General features: G+C 38.8%; 1 protein-coding gene across 2 annotated transcripts in view; it reads right to left on the bottom strand.

Annotated features, from left to right (window-relative positions):
• Positions 1 to 20384, bottom strand: part of fibcd1b (fibrinogen C domain containing 1b) — a 74827-nt gene that overhangs the window by 36344 nt on the left and 18099 nt on the right. Inside the window, exons 2-5 of one of the 2 annotated variants that reach the window (XM_026297900.1) lie at positions 17371 to 17454; positions 12952 to 13431; positions 6509 to 6668; positions 851 to 987 (exon numbers count right to left, since the gene is read on the bottom strand). In XM_026297900.1, coding sequence (XP_026153685.1) covers positions 851 to 987; positions 6509 to 6668; positions 12952 to 13431; positions 17371 to 17454 — 861 coding nt within the window. The remainder of the gene's footprint in view (positions 1 to 850; positions 988 to 6508; positions 6669 to 12951; positions 13432 to 17370; positions 17455 to 20384) is intronic. The other variant, XM_033325482.1, reaches the window with a different exon arrangement.

Here is a 20384-nt window from a genome sequence, read left to right as displayed (position 1 = left end):
TCTGTGTGCAGGTTGTGCATGTTGCTTTGGTTATACTGTACTATTATCATCCCAGCTTTATAGCTAATAAGGAATCTTAGCATCACTGCATCCTGGTTATTAGATTTACATAATTTTGTTACATGATGAGTTGTCTGCTTACACTACCTTTTGAATTTCTTGCCTTGCTATTATGGCACCATTTACTTACTAATTTATAGCACCATACACTTTACTAAAAAAGTGTCACCATGATTCATGGGATACATTTCAGTTTTATTGTGTCTCTAGGTGCTTTATTTTGTTGGCTTTGCCTCTTTTTAATCATTTTCCTTTCAATTTGTTACCTGTTGACACTCTCACTCTAAATGTGACTAATTAGTAGTCTCTTCTCTAAATGAAAAACAAAGCATAAAAATAATGGAATATTTTCAATCAAATCCCTTTTAAACTTAGGACATCCTTTCCTTTCTGTGATAACAATTTGATGAGACGTTTTCAGATTAATACATGAGATTCCAAAGGCACTACACCTGTAATCACAGCTGGTGTTCAGAAAAACAGTGTAGCACCTAATGTACTGGATGACTCTGACGTGATGGAGTTGAATGTTGCAGTTAGAATGATTCTTGTTCAGTGACTCATTCTTATTTTGAGGTTATTAAGTAAATGAAAAGCAGGTTTGTCAAAACAGACAATTAAAAAGCTTTAGTTCTCATCCATTTCCCTGTTTTCATTTTCATCTTCAATGTAACTGTCGTAAAAATTTTGTCACAAAGTGAACTCTTGTATATTGGGTAAATACACATACAGCTTAAGAGCTTTGTCTACGTGTCTTTACAGTAATAGATGTGTGTTTTATCTGACTCACCGTCCAGCCTCCTCCATCTGTGGTCATGTCACAGTAGACTTGGAAGCCTGTAGGATGGTGAATGGGAAATACAGAGTAGATGCCATCTTCTCTCTGACCACTGGCATAGAGATCACCACAGTCACGGGGACGTGAGCCTAGGGAGAGGTGAAATAAATGAGGTCCAATGTGGCTTGAAAAGGGAATAGCACTTGAAGAGGTAAATTGGAATCAGTAATAAAGATGCAGAAAACATGAATATTCATTTGTCACAAACTGTCTTCTGTCTCTGCCCAGGAGCTCATAGAGTAAACGTAAGAATGAGTCTGGTTTTATGCTGTGAAGTCATCATGTCAAAATGAAATCTCAGTGTTAAATCAAGTAATTTTCTAAATTGTTTTCCAAAAGGAGGGCTTTTGAAAAGCATAGAAAGAGCAATGAAGAGGTCAAGAATGCCTGTGTTGAGAGGGAAGACGCAAAAAAGACAGATGATGAGACAGATGGGCAAGTGATGCATGGCACACTGGGGAACAGTCTAAGCATCGTCGAAGATAAAACCTCTAAAAAGATGGAATGCAAGTAGGTTGAAATGAAGACAGAAAGGTACTAGAGTGGAGTGTAGACACAATGCCACAGAAGAGAAGCAGATATATGGCACAGCCACAGATTTGAGATAACACAAGTTGTAGGAAAAAGGAGAAAGCAAAAGACAGAAAGGAAGAAGTATTACCTAGTGAGGAGATATATACCTTTGAGTGATATAACACATTCAGTGAGACAGAAAGACTAGTGAGAGTATATAACAGACAGAAAGAACAAGGATCCAGGAAGGGTTAATGCAGAAAACAAGTGACAGAGACAGGGAGGTTGTAGGCTACAGCAGAGCAGAACAGTAGCGCCCTTGTCTGTGAGTGAGAAACCCAGCTTGCACAAAGGATACAAAATCTATTCCCCAGGAAGCAGGAAAGGAACTGTGTGATGAGGACAGTGTCATAGATTATTATGCCAGCCTTCACAGGGTCAAACCCCTGAATTTAAAACAGCTAGGAAAGTTCTTGAAACAGTCATACAAGATATTTTTACAGTCCATACACATAAAATGTTTGGTCTCCCTGAAGCTTTTCCTTCTCTCCACATAAGCCTCAGCTAATAAGCTCAAACTTTCATTATAAACTGTAGCATTTCCCAGTTCTTTTTGTCATACAGAAAACTGAAGCTGTTTAGTTTCCATGGGACCTGTAAAAAGATGCTATCATCATCATTTAAAAAATTTGTTCTCTGCAACAGAGGCTTTCAGAGTTTTTCAGCTTAATGATCTTTTACAGGACAGAAGTATTTCTTCCATGCAAATCCTCGTTTTAGCTTGGCCTGTTTCATGCCGTGATACGCACAAAATTTCACACAGAAATTTGGGTCTTCTACTGTTTGTCAATTTCTTTCCTATCACAGTTCTGTTTGTATTTTGATCAGATCTCAATATGCAAATTTGGCAGGGATGGTGGGCTTGATAACAAGGTGCATCCCATTTCTTTGTGATTTGGCCAGTCCCATTATAATCACATTGTCTACTATGCACATTAACATTCACAAGCATGTATGGATAGGATTTTTGTTGCCTGCTTCCCACTATATTTTATTAAAAGACTAATTAACAATTAACAAAAACAATCGGGAATGTAGTTCAGTAAATTAGATGCACAAAATGCATTTGTTGGATCCTATTTTCACTTTAATCTTCAGTGTATTATTCAGAACTTTTGGCAACGGGATGTGGCAAATGACAGCCAGTGTTCATAGTGAAACATCGCCCATGTGATGGTGTGGCTCAGTGATGTGTTAGTGATTTAAGGACAACAGTGGAGCTCTGTGAGGCACAGTAATATGCCATATTAGGCTTTGAGTACACGGACAGAGATTCTTAGTAGGTTCAGATAATTTTTGGTTTTTGTGTTTCTGTGGAATTTGAAGCCAAACAAAGAATATCACCAGACTATCCTTTAAGGCAGACATTTATTTAAATGTATATTTCAGGTGAGTGTGTGCACATGCTGCTCTGTGTGGTTGGCAGTGGGGTGGGAAAGTATCTGTTCTGACTCTGCATGGTGACAAAACTTTCAGTCACACACACCCGTCAAAGGAAGTCACTTTGACATCGCAGCAACTGCACAGTAGGAACTGGACTAATTTAACTGCAGCTTGTCCTTGCATCTCCAGCTAACACTGCTCATTAGGTGACAAGCATTACAGTTTGAACCATGAACCAACTAAGCTCAGAACCATGAATATGTCATGCGTCTAACTTTTATTTATTCTTTGGCTTTTGTTTAAAGTGCATTACCTATGAAAATGAATAATTTATGTGGCAGCAAAAATAATAAAAACCAAAAAAATCCTCCAAATGTCAGTCCAATACTTCCATGCCTCCTGCTGACAAAAATGGACTTTGACTTTCAAATCATGTCAGTGGTAAAACCACTGTGTAACAGCACAACAAAAAAAAGGGCTCCTACAGTGGTTTCATCTAACTTAGAACCTCTGCTGCAGTCGGAGCTGAGAATGTTTTCACTGTAATTAGTTATGGATTAATTTAACATCCAATCCAATGCAAACAGTACAGAGATGAACACTTCAAATACTTAGGCATAGTGGGCCAGACGGGCAGTCAAACATATTAATGGTTGTGAACCATGCTTAAACACACATGCACACAGCCATACAGACATGGTCATAGAAAATGAAAATGTGTGCATATAGTTTTTATTTAATTACAAATTGAATTACAAATGGATACATACGTATTAGTAACTACTCAGTACCTGTAGCACTATAATGATATCTGCTTCTCTGGTGTAGCATAGGCCTATACATCAGGTATATAATCGTAAGTGCTGTAATTTATCAAAGAATTCTGCAATAATAAAAAGAAAGATATATTGTATATTAAATATAGGCATTTAAAAATCTTGTATAGGGTCCATCTCCTATTTGATTATTATATTGTTTTTATTGTTGAAGCTTTTAGTTTAGTGTATCTATTTTTGTTAAAACGTTGAAGTGGTGCTCCACGAAAACACTGACTTGCCGCTAGCTGTAGTCTGTCCTGTTTGTAGCTCTGAAATGCATAAAGAGCAGAAACCTGCATATAGATCTTTTTAGTAGTCATACAGAGACAGAAACCATATGTAAGAGGGTAGAACAATTCTTCACAGATGGGCAGAAACTAATCTATGCCAAGCTCTCTCCATGGTGCTGAACCTAGCTGGTGGTTGGTCAATTAGTCTGAGTGCTGTAAAGCTTTACCCCTGACATTTATATAGCTTTAGGGTATCTATACTTTAAATTGGTCAGTGTACATCACTTTGTGGATATTTACATGGAATATACAAGAATTGCACATATGGTGGCTATAAATTATAAATTCTCTAACAAAGAAATACTGAGTATTACACAGTATTTATAGTAGCCTAATTGTAAGTGGAATTATTAAAGATTTATTTTAATTAGCTAACATCTGGCTAAAAGGTAAAACTGACAAATTGAGCCACAAAAGTAAGATTGCAAATAATAGTTTAAGATTAGAATGTAATTGCCTCCTCCTTTGCCTGTACAGAGTCTGGACAGGAGGATTAATTTTATGAACAAATGCTGATTATGGTTTCAAATTAAATGCTTTTTTGCAGACAACATGCAGAAATACACACAGTCATGAATTCTTGCGAGTGCTCATAGCAAATCTTTTGCAGCCATGTCACAAAAATAGTAAACTCAAGCCATTGGAGCCGTTGGTATGAAATGTATTTCACAGTCCAGTGTTCTGTTAATTAATATTCTTTATGTGATCACTAATGAAAAGATCTGCATATTTTAATAACCCTTTTCCAAAAACTAAATTGTTTTTTTTATCTCAGGAGTTGAACAGCCTGAAAAGCTTTCCAAATGTTCATTGATTTTAGTAAACACATACAGACTATTTTCTAGATAACGGTGCTGTAAATGGTGGAACTCATGTAGGAAAAATATTACAGACAGCTACACTAACAGACAGTTGACTGAACTGAACACCTGTTTCCAGAAGGCTCTGTATGAAATAATGAGGACATGAGTAGCCTATGAGCCATACTCAACAGCAATCATCTAGCAGCCCTGTACCGGATGATGACTTAACCATGCTGAGAGAAGAAGAATGAGGTTTGAAAATAAATAGAGCTCATATATAATTATCCTTCATCATAAAGACTTCATTACATATTTTCACAACCACATGCAAAATATAATACATTAATTAATATAACATACTCAAGATGGAACTTCTGAAATGTTCATCCTGTCTCTGTGTTTCTGTCGTCGCTCTTACAATTACAGAGCCAGGAGACAAGAAATTGAAATAAAGCATGAAGAAATTATTACACAATTGTGCTAGAACACCTAGTGTGATATAACAGCGCTGCTAATTGATTTACTATTCATTGCCACTAATAATTTTCGCATATTGGCATGTTTCAAGTAACTCTTTTCTGATTGCTCGAGACCTAATTTTGGTTAAGACAAGAAAATTCTGAACGGCACTGTTAGGCATGACACTGTTATCAGCACCATGGACAGAGCTTCAACAGAAAAACAGCCTTGTTAACAGCTTTTTCAGGCAATTCAGTGCTATTTATTTATTTATTTTGAGTTATTTATTTAAAGTTAAGAATAGGAGCTCAGTGAGCACACTTCTGTCTTTTTAGGAAAAGTTGAATATCACCAGAATTGGACTTACACAACCTCAATGAAATGAGAAAGTGTGTCCAAACTTTTGACTGTAAGTGTAGTTTTCACTCGACATCTTCATTATGTAAATTGTTAAGGCTTGGTTAATCTTCCAGATCTGACTTCAGGCAGAACTGTGGATAAATGTTGTGTAATAACCTATGATAATAACATTTAGTATATAACTACTAGAAAGACTAATTTCTGGCTGATGATGATGTGTATGGTGTTTGTAAGATAGGATACTAATAAAACGTTTAATATGGCATGTACAACACTTTGGCCTAGAGGAAAAGTAAATATGAAACCTTGAAAATGTGTTATGGCCTCACTCTGGAGTTTGCAGATGTACATCTTCCACATTCTCAAGTAATGCCATTTTCACAAAAAGCACATACAGTCTCTTACTCTATTATTTTGAGCCGTATCCTATACATGAATGGCCTTCACTGAGCTCCTTGGCTACCTGTGCAAAGCAAATTCAACAGGGGCATGCCATCGGGTATAGTGTGAATGGTTAAAAGCTTTCCAATGGGATAATCCCTCAGGCGCTTCTCTGCCTCAGAAACACAGCCCAGTGGACATGCAAGTCATCTCTCATGTACAATAAAAATTTCACATCTCTACCAAGGCCATGGATAATATGGATGAGATGTAGCCAGTGAAACATACTGATATTACCAGCAGAGGTTGGTTTGGAGAGATGGATGACAGACAGAACACACTGGAGTATAATTTTACAGGGCAGTAGAGTTAAGATAGTGGAAGGAGGGATTGTGACATTGAACAGGACATAGTAGGTCAAACATATAACTAGCCAGTGATGTATGTGACGTATTTATATTTGCAGAGACAAAGGAACAAAATGTACAAAGAAAGAGTCCAATCCAAAAGGTAACTAGTCAAGCCAAGCTTCATTTCTCTTACCATTGGAGCATCCCTTGAAACGGGCCCCTCTGACCGGTGCCCTCTGCAAGTCAGCCTTGACACGTGCCTTCAGGCCCACATTCTCCTTCTGCATGGCGTTAAGAGCATCACTGACTGAGTTCACTACCTTCACCATGTTGATCTGACTGTCTGACAACAGCTGAAAGACAGAGTGGGAGAAATGAATACAGATTTAAAGTCCATGTGGTTTCAGTGAATTCAAGTCATTTCCAGTTAGAATGATATAGCTCAATATCATAAATAACTAATTTGCCTGCAGATACTTTATAACTAGCATAGCATACGACGCCCTCTGTCCCTAGACCTTCAAAATGGATAATTCACCAGAAAATCCTCTAAGAGGGAAAAAAGAAACCCCAGAAAGAGGACTGAAGGAGGGATCCCTCTTGCAGCATAGACAAACATGTTATAGATGTGTATACAGAACATGGCATACAGTAGATTAACAGTATTGACAATAAGGATAGCTATAGATTATGAAGATATGAATGTCTGCAGTGCTTTTTAGTAGCCAGCTGTCACGTCAGGGCATTTTCACACACCAGCAAGGACAGTTTTTAAAGTAAGTTTGAGTGCATGACCATGTGGTCAAAAAAACATATTGTTTTCTATAATGTGGAAAGGTTAAACAAAAGGCTTAAACTAATGCAGTCTATATAAGTTTTGGGTTCCTTTAGGAAATTCTTTTAATTATAATGAGTAATTTATTATTAGTCATTTTGTAGTTAATTCTAAAACATATAACCACTGGAACTGTATAGTTCAGTAGGGACCTTTAGAAACAAAGAAAAAAAAGACTTCTCTGCGCAGCAAAGATACCACATGGTTCCCCATCCCATAATGCACCATGGCAAATGAAACACAATGAGCCCTGTGGGAAAGCTTGTGATGAATGTGTATGCTGGGTCTACCAGAGAGCATAGTAAGCTCTGTGATCTGCTGTGGTCACTTCCTTATCTGCAGCCCTTAATGCACTGCTCATTGCAGAAAGGTCATTTCATATATTGCCCTAACGATTAATACACACACTCTTAATTTTGTCTTCTACCCCTTGCTCTCATCAAACACACACAAAGACCTGAAGTGTTGAAAGTCACATACAAGATGTTCAGAATCTTCTACCAGAAGTATGTATGTGCAGCTGCAGGATATTCAGATGTTAAAACTGCATTAGCCGCAAACCCCAGTGGCATTTCCCTGGCCTCAATAACTATGCAACATACCTCTGAGGTACAGCAAGCTGTACTACAATCATATTACATGGGCACTAGGGCTTTAATGCACACACACTCACACAGACAGAAACAAGACACGTTTATGTACATGCCCACATGCAAGTATAAAGAAAATCACATGCAAGCATACAGTATAGAAATGACCAATGAGGCACAGCAGTTAAGCAGAGAAGAAGATTCAGTGAAGACAACCGGGTTACTTGTGTTGTGAATGTAACATTGTTTATAATGACAGATTTATTGTGTCTGCTGGAGGTAGACTTTAAAAGGGTTTAACATTATTTAATAGATGAGCTTTGTGCAAATTTACATGACTTGGTTATAGGGTTAATGTTAGAATTAGATTTAGGGAAAGGCGTAGGGTAAGGCTTGAGGTTAGTAATTGGTTGTGATGGTTAAGGTTCGAATAACGGACTAGGAAATGCATTTTGCCAATGAATGTCCTCACAAAGCCAGTTATACACACATGTCCTTGTGTGCAGAGGAGTGCAATCTTAATGCTCATGCCTAACTTGACACATCAATTATGATCACGATGTAATTGCTCTGATTAGGCAGCCTTTGCACAAAATCAGTTACACTACAGCACTTAACACAAGCAGCCATGTTTTTAGTTAGTCAAGGTTTAAACACTAACAATTGTTTGTTTTTTGCACTACAAATCAAGCTTTTGGTTTGTTACTGTAGTTTAAATCCAGTTTGTATTGATGTTCCGTATAAAAACTTAACTGCTTTACATAAGATTGAATTATTTAACAAAGTGTACAATAACGGTTTTTGTTAAGGTTCTTTTCAGACTAAATCGGCCATTCCATAAGTTAGAGATATGTACTTGTAAGGGAAAGTCACAGAACACAGCGAGGTTGCAAGGCTGGATGTGGCAAGTAAAAAGCCATTCAGTCACCATCTGCCTAACACAACATCTTCACCTAACAGACAGATGGCTGTCCAGTGAACTGGATCTGAAGGATCAAATTAGAGAAGCAGGAGAAGCCATCTAAAAGCCACCTTTTTTCCTCTTGACTCATATAGCTGGAAAATGATTCATAATCTCTAGTGCATTTCTACTATTACACAACAATTTCAAAATCAATAAGTTCTGAAAAGTAATGAGAAAGATTTTAACCTATTGTATCTTGCTGGGCCTCTACCATTAAGTGATTGAAGAGAACCAACACAATTAATCAAGAAAATAACCATCCGAAACAATCCAAACAAATAATGAAAATAATACCTCCATTAATCGGGCCAGATGCTGGCTTAGAAAAATGAATTCACTAAGTTGATGCTGATATCAACACCAGATGTCCAGTCAGGCTAATTGTTCTGACAATCCCTTCAAATTGTGTTGCATTTTAAAAGCCATGCAGCTCTCAACCATCTCTCTGTTCACATCCTGCATTTTAGAGCACCCCCTCCATTTTTTTAATCTTTTGGCAGCTGTGATCTAGATGCAAATCTTCATCTAACTCCACCTACTCCTCCTCAAGTGCCTCTGGGTGGCTAATTGTTTTCCCTTTACGCTGATTGTCTGATGCCAGTAAAATAAAGTTGAACGGGTCTTTTTCTTTTTCAATGAAATATGGGCCTTTTAAATTCTGAAAGTAAACTAAAAATAACATTCTGGATTAACAGGACAGATAGACTGTACTTTATCTTCCCCTTGAATATACTTAGTAGTCCCTATTTTAAAATATGTGCATTATAGATTATTAGATTGTAAGATTATTAAGCCAACTGTACTTAAATTTACTATTTATAAATACTGTACTTATATTATGGTCCACAAATATAAATCTCTGTTTCACTTATAGTATCTCTTTGATTAAATGGTCTCAGAGATCTTCAATATATGAGAGGCCTATGATAAAAAAAAAAAAAATAGAACAATCAATAAACGATTAACCTGAGGATGGACAAACCCTTCACACATAGAGGGAATGTTTTCATAGTACGTCTGATTTACGTTTACATTACGTAGGTTATGTAAATCATGCTTTTGCTCATGTGTGGTTTAGTGTCGGCATGGTGGGGGGTGAAAGCAAAGACTCCAGCTGTGAAATTAAATCATTATTAATGAAACAAAGTGGTGTAATTTACCTTAAACGATTTTTGTGCACTTATTACATTACAAGATTTTATGTTGAACAGAATGTACATCTTGAGGCATATCATTTCTGTTCTACAGAAGCAGAGGGTTGCCTCTAGATCCTTAGCAGAGGTTGGAGGTGTCACTTGTCCACAACATTAATATTTCACAGGCACATAATTCAGGTTAAACTGTGACTCATAGTGCAAGGAAATCAGTAAGTCGTGCCTTCATTTCCTTGCAGTCAGACTTGGGAAAACACAATGTCAATACAGTGAATATTTTGTCTCAGCTGGACATATGCAATGGAAGCCCATTTTCAATTTTTAATGCCCGAGATGCATGAGCACGGTTCACAAAACATCTCTTTCCTTAAAAACCATAAGTTTTAATGCAACACAGCACTGAAACAGGTTTGTGCTAGTTACTGTAAAATGAGCATTAGAAATAGCAGTCTAAGAGCCACTGAAGACACATAAAGAAAACGTGTCATTAGGTTTGAAGGTTCACACTGCATTTATATGAAGATTTTACAATTAGTACTTTGAGTCTTGGGTAATTTTCGTGTGTGCATGTGTGTGTGTGTATTTCTTTTTTGTGTATTGTGTATTTTCAAAGACTTTTTTTAGAAAGTGTCTTTTATTTGGTCAAACTACTTAAATTTAAATGTTTTTTTCTGACAAATATTCAGTCTGACTCACAATAGCATCATTGCACCAACACCAATAAAGGGACTAAATGATGTTTATTAGAATGTGGTTTCAGGACAAAAATATCATGTTTTAAGGTTGTATCTAGAAATCATGGGCTATGTTGCTGCTGTTAGTGTTGATGCAGAGTCCCCCTGGGTTCGGTTCTAGGGCTGCTAATGTTGAGAGGTAACTGAAAGAGTAGGAAATGCATTGAAACACTGGGACACATTGGGAAAATAGTAACATTAAAAGAAAATGCACTACCAAGAAAATGAATTGATATAATGGCAAACAAAACTGAAAGCATATATCAAACATTCACTTTTCACTGCTGTAAATTGACTTAATATGCCCTATGGCTGAATGTTTCAGTTGTTCACGGGGGAGAAAGAGACAGCAAAACAACTTCGGCAAAAACAGAATTCAGACTGCTCTATCAATTCTTGTAATTTAGGTTTCCGATAATACCTAAGAAAACTGGTGATATATATAGGATGTCCTCCCATGACCCTCTGCAGGATCTAAATAATTAATAGATGGATTAACACCAATAACATGCTGTATCTGGCCTGTCACTCTGAAAGCTGACCATAAGCCAAATGTATTGCGATATTGCATTAGATTTGTTTAGCTGTTTTTTCCATTTGAATGACTTGCAGGTATATGTATTTGAATGCAAATCAGTGTGATTTGGTGTACCTTTCCATTTGAGGCTGCAAGCTGTGAAAAATGAAAATGTCGAGATTTGAAAAATCCAAACAGATTGGCTTTAAACCCGGTCCAATCAGATTCTCCTGCTCACCACCTTGGGGGCAAGCAAAAGGGTTTCGCTCTGTGCGCCAGGGTGAAACTGTTCTTCAGGGAGCTGTGGTGCACACTGAGCCATTACTAACACTGGCACAGTCAGCTCTGTGTCATCATATAAATCAGAAGTCCTGGCCACAGGTGGCCTATAGATCATACAGTCACACCATGGTGTCGGGCAGAAACAGCGGATGTGCACACCGCATGCTTTGCCTCCAAAGAGGAAATCAATCACCTAGAGTGTCTGGGCTGCCAGCACCATCTCCACTTAGCCTCAGTGCCCACTGCTCTATGCCACCTACACCACATTAACAGGAGTAAGATTTTCTGCTTCTATTGTGCTACCAATCGGCACCAGTGGTTTCTTAGCACACAGATTCAGAGCAGACCAATCCAGTGAGTTTTTTAGTGATTTCTAAACAATGTTGAACGCTCAGCTAAAGAGGCTTAAAGAAAGGAGTGACAGAAGTGAAATGCATTCAGTTGTTTGAGCTACAGCATATGGCTGGAGGCTATGAAATCTACTTCTTGCAGAACAGACAGCATGAGCCTGATTGGCCAAAATGAAATGAGTATGTAGTATGACGATATAATATCTTAATTAACGTGCAAGTTGTTCTATTTCTGAATTACAAGAATGAGTGAGTAATATTCAGTGGCCCTACCTGTACTGCGATCTAGTTGTCATTGGGTTTGTACAGTGAAAAGAGAAATAACATCTTTGGGTTGTCGCTCGTTTCATGAATAGTGGTATTTGGGTTTTGCAGTCAAGAAAAGGAAGGGACTAAATGACACCAGCCAACATAAAACTCTCAAGTCCAGTGAGATGTCACACATCTTAAGGTTTCACAATCAATACATATTGATAGGTGTTTCACAATCCAGTCCTCAGGCAGCTCTCAACAGTACTTAGTCATGACTTCAGGAGTGAGTCTTGCTCACTAGATTAAGTTCACTTGTTTTTACTGCTCAACCAGTCACCAACCAGTTGACCAGCCATTTAAGAATTAAAAAGAACTGGTCTGAGAAATTTGTTTTGACACAAAATATATATTCATAGGCAATTGTACTAATGATTGCATATTATACTACTGTATAAATAATAAGGACAAAGAACAGATGTGTAAACCTATTCTGCATGCAATTTCATGCTTTTAATTTACTGAAAGAACAGTAATATAACCAAAATAAATGTGTTAATTATCATTATCAGCAGATGTTTTTTGCTCTTTTTAATGTCATCTCTATACTGAGATTTTAATATCTTTTGACTTCTACTGTAGAAGCCTTAGTCCTTTGGCTCTCTGGGCTGTGTGGACATGGACATTGTGTTAACTGCCATAAAAATAAGCTCAATTTCACATAGTTGTGAAAAGCATTTGTGCCTTGATAATGATAACAAAACGATATGCTACTACATGCAAATGTCAAAAACAAATGCGAGCACAGATATCAGTGGTTTATTAACATCTTTGTTTCATAATGTGTCTTGGTAACCATCGTGAACAGGGTGGTGTATTCACTATGACCTTACAAAACTGCTGCATGCCTCCCTGTCTCGGGGGTTTATGCTGTTTGGGTGAGTGGGTGTATGTATCTCACCTGTATGAGGCGTCCCTGTTCGGTCTGCAGTGTGTTAAGGTCTTGCCCAAGGCTGCCCTGCCCTCTGCGTAGGGATTCATAATCCATTTTCAGTTGCCCCGCATGTGCCGACAGCTTGGCTACCTCCTCAGCCAGACTGACAAGCAGAGCCCGATCCTGGCCCTTCACTGACTTCAGGTCAGAGTCGTGATCGGTTAGTGAGTGAAGCAGGGAGGTCTGCACCCCCTCCAGACGCAAAAAGTTACTGTTATAGTCAGGACAGTTTGGGTCGATGAAGATGTTGATGCGTGAGCCATCGCCTCTCTCAACAGTGACCAGGGCATTAGCTTCATCCTGATTGGTAGAGATGTGGGGTAGACCATCGGACATGGGTGGGGCCTGGTAGTGATTCATAAAAAGAATGGTGCCAGTTACAGTGACAGCCAGCAATACAGCCACGAAGAGGAGGATGGTGCAGAGCAGGTAGCTGCAGCTCATTCTCTGTAAGTAGGAAAGAAAGAGAAAAGGAGGAAGGGAGTGAGGAAATATGGTAGGAAAAGAAAAAAAAAAAGCTGCTGTCAGAATAACAACTGCAAAACACCTATTCAAAACAAATTACTTTTCATCCATCACTGGGGATGCTGTGAATGCCAGATGGCCAGTAATCAGTGATATAACCATATACCCCTCTGTCAAAATGTAGTTTCAAATGATTTATACAGCAACGGAATCTAGATTCATTCAACAGCCAGTCCTTTTGAAAATTAAACTTGATTAAAACTAAGGACAACTCTTGCATGTCATTAGAGTAGTGGTAGTGCAGCAGAATAGAGAATGAAACACTTGAAACACTTCTGGAAAACACATGGTCAAGGCACAAAGAGTAGAATCCTCTTAGAGGAAAAAAGCAGACCTGTACCAGTAACACCTCTCCATTAACTGCACTATAAAAGGCCTGTATTATGGCCCTTTATGGGCGACCTCCATTTTTCCACTTAGGTCAAGAGAACTAGCGAAGGACAGCAGAGAACAATATGGCCCACCTATGTATGATTAACAATCTCTAACTCCCCCATATCTTTCTCCAAATGAATCAGCAACTCAACTCAAATTTTTTTTGTCCACTAGAGGATGTTCTCAGTGAAAATGTGTCTGCAGGTGTGTGTATTTATCTGTTTGTACAAGCAAGTGTGAGTGAGCGCAAGCTCATTAATATGTAAATTGACTGTACAAGCACAGTGAAGCAGACTAATAGACAGCTAACGGTCTGTTTACGAGAGAGGTTTATGGTTTCTTTAATGTGAAGAAAATCAAGCTGTTGTGTAGGAAATATTCTTATCCAGTGTGTTTACCCACGGTCTTTGGGTAGAATACACAAAACAACTTGTCCAGACAACATGTCCATGTGGAGGTTGAAATGTGGGATCTGAGGACAGGTGTGCGTTGAATGAACTGTTGGAGTCAAATGGGCTCCCAGTAGTTAGCCCACAAAGTGCTGGCCTGATGACAGAAAAACTGCTCTATTTGAGATCAGGCGTTTCTCATGAGGCTTAATTGTAGCTCTCCTTGGTCTAATCATAAGCCTGAGTAAATGTACACAAAAAGGTTTAAGTGGGGCCTGAGGATGGTTTTCTCATGTGAGCCCCATTTGTTCCCAACTGGCCTCATTCACAACCCACATGGGCAGACACATAAGCAGCCTGGAGAAACTGAGCAAATTTTGCTGGGCCTGGTGAGTCCCTCCTGGATGTCTACTGTTTTTTCATGTGCTAGCTTCACAAAAAATAAGATTTTACTTTTTTTCACAAATTGCAAATTTTGTAAGTGTGTCTTTTTATCCTGAAATATAAAAAGCCCTTTGGTAGAATCTATTGAGTACACACATTATTGTTTTTCCACAGCAGCCAACTTCACTGTGGCCACTGTATTCTGGACACCACTGGCATTTATGGAAATAGTGTTACTGCAAACTGCCCTAGGCTCTATTTGTCCAAATGGGTTGGAAGTTGTGTACTTATGTACACACATACACACACAACCATATACACGAGACACAAGACAGGAGATGCACTATTCTCACACCACATCAATTTCTAATCCACAAGTATACATGCAAAATGTCAACACAGTCCTTTATGCCAAATACTTACAACACACAGGCAGGCACATTCCCATATTGCACAGAAAGTTGGTGCATTGCTTTGTCAGAACATTCCCACTAATTCTTGTTCTTCACCCAAATAAATCATCACAGAAAAGAGCTTCAGGGGCATATTGCTGCATATAACATTGTTTTGTCTTTTTGCTCAAACTCAACATGTAGACCCTGACTGCACTCTGAAATCTCTCTTTGCATGTCAAACAGTGTTTTTAGTTATTTTTTTCGGTGTGTGTGAGCGCAGGTGCAGCTGAGTGATTCTGACTGAGCCCGTGTATGTGTAGGTGTGTGTGTGTGCGTGTGTGCGTGTGTGTGTGTGTGTGTGTGTGTGTGGGGTGGGGGGTGGGGGATATGTGTGTGACAGGGTGTCTGTGCTTCATGTTGCAGAATGGCAGCAATGTAACAGAACAGTTTCACTGAGCTCTATTGCCAGCGGGCCAAGACATCAGTGGAAGCCGTCATCAGCGTTGCACTAAATATTCATTGCTAGCATACTGATAGATATATGATGGCCCCCATTATGCTGATGGGTTTTGGTCATTTAGGATACAGAATTGTACTTGCAGGTTCAGAAACTACAGCTACAGAAATTGACTTGCAAGTAAAGATGTACATTTGTATGAAGGTACTGCCCCTGTAAAAATCTTTTGTGCTCTGAAAAGTAAAATTATGTTATACTTTTTTCTGAGGTCAGACTGACATAAGGTCATAAAGAAGGGACTGAAGGAAAGTCAGCATGACAGTGAAGAGTGGAGATTTTCCTGCTGCCTTATTTGTTTTTTGGACAGTCAGTAAAAATAAACCGCAACAGCAACCTGCTTCATGTCCCAATGGAATACACAATCTCTCTGCTCAGCTCAAGACTTGTAGCAGGGATAATGGCACTGAGATTGGGACGCAAGCAGCCTCTTAACACAGTTTTTTTTGTAAATGAGTCTCTCAATCTCACAGCAGGAGCCCACTCTGTAATTAGTGCCTGACTTTCAGATCCTCTACTCTCCCTACTCATGCCACACCATGAAATTTGAGAGGACAACAGGGGAATTATGATGGATAAATAAAAAAGAAGAGGCTGAGAAAGGAAGAATTCCTGAAAATGATGTTGTCCTCCTACGCAGGAGCATTGGCAGACAGATCATGGATGAGAGGCTTTGTCTGCTCATTAGATAAGCAGGAAACCAGCAGGAGTCATGCAAGCTGTCTCTCTCTCACAGTCATTCTCGCTCCTTCACAAATATACACAAACATATGCTGACACAAACTGATGTATGGAGACAAAGTCATTGAAGTTAATGCTACACAACTAATGCATACATATTTTTAAATGCTGAATCGGCACACATATACCTACCAAGTCCAATGCACATACAAAGCGCTCACAATTTTAAAGTAGGTATTGGCATGAATACCACTTCTATTGCGTGTACTGTACCCTGCAGCTTGGATACCACTTTCAAATAAGTATTTAACATTCAGCTTCTTCCCAAATTCTGACATGCAATCAAGCTCCATTTCCTGGTGAAGCTATGATCACTCGTCTCAGTTCGAAGAATCTGTAGGGTCTAATCCTGTCTAATTCTTGTGTGCTTGGGTACTTGAACCAAGGTTGTAACATCACAGCAGCTTGGTGGCAAAATCTAATGTGCAATAGAATGCAATAATCCTTCACACTGTCATCACCAAAGCAGTGAGAAAGAGGATTGTGATGAAAATTGTCATCAATAATACCTAATCCCTTCCGCAGGTGAACAAGTAAAGTATTCACAGTGTGCCCCTGTTTTTACAAAAAGAAAGGTGGTGGGATATACATATATATATATATATATATATATATATATACAAGAGTAGGATATAAATGAAGCAATAAAGAGAATTAATACTGTTTAAAAATGAATTTTACTAGTTTGGATAACTTCCATCCTGGTTTTCATTTGATACTAAACTGAATTATTTGGGGGCTTGTAACCAAAAGTCATTTGAAGACATCTTCATAGGAAATGTAATGGCCATTTTCCACTAATTGCTCTCACTTTATAGAATATGTGATTAATGGGGAAAAAAATTTGCTGTTTAAGTGATGAAATATGTTGCAATGTCATATTTTTTAAAATAAACTGTTAATAAGCTGAAATTAGTTTTACCATATTTTAGTAGTATGGTACATTGCAATAAAGGATAATGTAATTAAAAAAAGAACAATGAAATAACAGTGTGTTTTGGTGTGTATGTGCATGCATATTTGCCTGCATGTGGATGTACACATTGTGATGACAATGCCTTACCTTGGCTGGAGTCTCCCTGGCAGCTTCTGAGTCTGACCAGCGATGTTTGAGTTGGGAGGAGCTGGGTACACACTCACAGAACGTCTGCATGAGACAAACAGACAAGGCCACCAGTGTTGGCGTTTGTTGTCACATGTGCAATCAAGCATGCAAGCACATGCACACAAACACATACACACACACACACTAGAACACATAAATACATATTGGATCATTGTTAATAGATGAATTGTGTTGGCGCTGATAAACTACAGCCACCTACACACAGAACTGCACAATGACATAGACAGATCTGAACAAGCATCTGTACATCTCAAAGGTATCACTGAATTCAATAGTTTATGACAGGCTCAATGTGTCTTCCCAGAGACAGCTTTGCAAATCCCCAGTACACAGAATTTCGTTTCACTCCAAAAAAAAAAAAAAAGAATAACACTTTTTCACTGAATGTCAGCAGATACAGCATGTGTGTAGAAGCAAGCATTAATGTGTTTCAGTATATGTGCATTTTGGTGCTTGGGCATTTGTCTGGGAGTACTCTGCTGCACAGATAAAAGCAGAGTAATTATGAAAATGGGGGCTTTCTAACTGCTCTAGGAGAGCACGTCATTTTGTGACCTTAAACACCACTGCTCCCACTGTGGAATTGCTCAATTAGCCTGGGACAATAACACCAACACAAAAGCACACACACACACGCACACACACACGCGCGTGCACACACACGCACACACACACACACACACACACACAACTGCTTACTTAAGAATGGATGCAGCAAACATTAGCAATTAATGCATCATAATGCATTCTCCATCTGAGCATAGTTTCATTATGTACATGACTGAGACTGAGTATGCTCTTCACACTTGTTATATGACATGTATGTTTTAATAACATCTGCAGAAGTGTAACAAAACAAGCTCACTTTGTCAGACTGGTTTGACTAACAATTTCCTACGTTATCATTCAGTAGACATAATGCAACTTTAGCATTCACTTAGTGACATCTCTTTCAGTCCATTTGACAAAAGAAATCACAATTCAAAGGGTCAATATTCGCTCTGTGGCCTCCAAGAACTCCTGAGAATGAAACCTGGCTCTTTAGTTCCTAATTGCTCAGTTTTCTTCACACAGTGAAGTGACTGCAGTGCTGGCAGGTAGTATACAATGAGTTTATCAGAGCTTTTCTTTTTTTTTTTCCTTAATGCTGCCTATGGGGGGCTAATGAGAGCAGCTCAGATGCAGTCACAAAGTAATTGCAGGGGTTTCAACAGAAAATAAGACTATAAAGAGACTTAAAAGCTCCCTGTACCTAAAGAGTTAGATCATTGTCCTCCCTGATTTAGTATGAGCAACCCCTTTCACAATGTACAGTCATGTGTAACCAGGATTGCCTTTGTGTATGTTTGTCAGTGAGTGTGAATTGCTCTATATGCAGCTCATACAGTCATTGTTATGATTATTGACCAGTAGGTTAAGTCTTAGCTCTAAGCTTTCTCTGAAAACATATAAGATAGCAATGAGTAGAAAAAAAAAACAGCAGCAAAAAAGAAGAAAGTATGGAGGTGGAGGGGGTGGGAAAGAGCTAGGGGAGATTTAGGAGAGGTGTGCTGAATGCTAATGAGCAGCCTTAGGGTCAGTAATAGAAATCTATGTCTGTTCTGTCTAAAACATTGCAGCTGTCTGCGCTTTCAGGACACAGAGGGGCTACAGAGCTGCCATTACTAAATAAACAGACTCCACAGTGATGCTGCTAAACAAACAAACAAATCACCTACACAATAATGTAAATTGGAATTATTTTGTATGTCTTGAAGAAATACAATTCTAATAAAAAATAGGTGCCTGCTTTTATACTGTTGCAGAAGGCTGCTTCATTACAGGAGGGCTAAGAAATATAAACACACACAGAGAACAAAGGTTGAGATTACTGACACACTGCCTTCCCATTACACTGAGCACCAGTATCAGGGCTTTAGTTTGTTCATCCCCCTGCCTGCTAATGCTCACATTGGGGTTCTTTTCTGTCTGTGCACACAAGCATGCACACACACACACACACACACACACACACACACACACACACACACGCACGCACGCACGCACGCACGCACGCACGCACGCACGCACACACACACACACACACACACACACGCACACACACACACACACACACACACACACACACACACACACACACACACACACAGTGACACAACAATATCTGTGGGGCTTCTTGTTGGCAGTGGTCCCGGTGTGGGCATGACTGCTTAACAGTGTTTGTCTAGTTCTAATCTGACTCCACAAGCTCCACCAATGGAGAGGATTTACACATAATAGAATATTTGGTCTTTTTATTGGTTGGACCTTACATGCAGAATCCTATCTGACAAGGCACGTCTTCAAAGACAGGGAGGGCTATGATTTCTCTTGATGTATACGTGTGCTCTTTTTGAATGAGCATACCTACATGTTTGCATGCATTCACATGTGGACATAAAACCCAGCACTACTTAAGAATATTTGGACTGTTTACATGTGTTGTTCTTGGTATATATATATTCATTGAATACCTGTATGTTTGAGTGTGTGAATGTGACAGGGAATTTAGCAAGGTGTGTTTAAGCCTGCTGCTCACTAATCCGATGGAGTGGAAGAGGCTTTGCATATATTCACTTGTGGGCTTACTAATCATTTAACAGGACTTGCAGACTGCTAAATGAGGGGAGTAAGACTGGCAGAATGTTGAAAAGGAAGTAAAAAAGGTGGTGTATGATGCCGAATAAATAGCACCATGACACTGTGTTATAAGTATGAGGGCCCTTCCACAGTTCATCACTGTTTTATATAGAAGATTATCTTAAGTGAGTAATGTCTGTAAACACTACTGTGCCATCAGATTACACCAAAACAAACAGAAGTGCTAAGAGTGAATAAATAAATGAAGAGAGCTGTGACATTTGTCGAGAAAACATGCTTAGGACTTACACCCTCTTATTAGAAAGAAAGAA

This window comes from Mastacembelus armatus, chromosome 12, assembly GCF_900324485.2.
Source record: "Mastacembelus armatus chromosome 12, fMasArm1.2, whole genome shotgun sequence".
NCBI classification, from domain to species: domain Eukaryota; kingdom Metazoa; phylum Chordata; class Actinopteri; order Synbranchiformes; family Mastacembelidae; genus Mastacembelus; species Mastacembelus armatus.
This window is presented reverse-complemented; position numbering and strand designations above follow the sequence as displayed.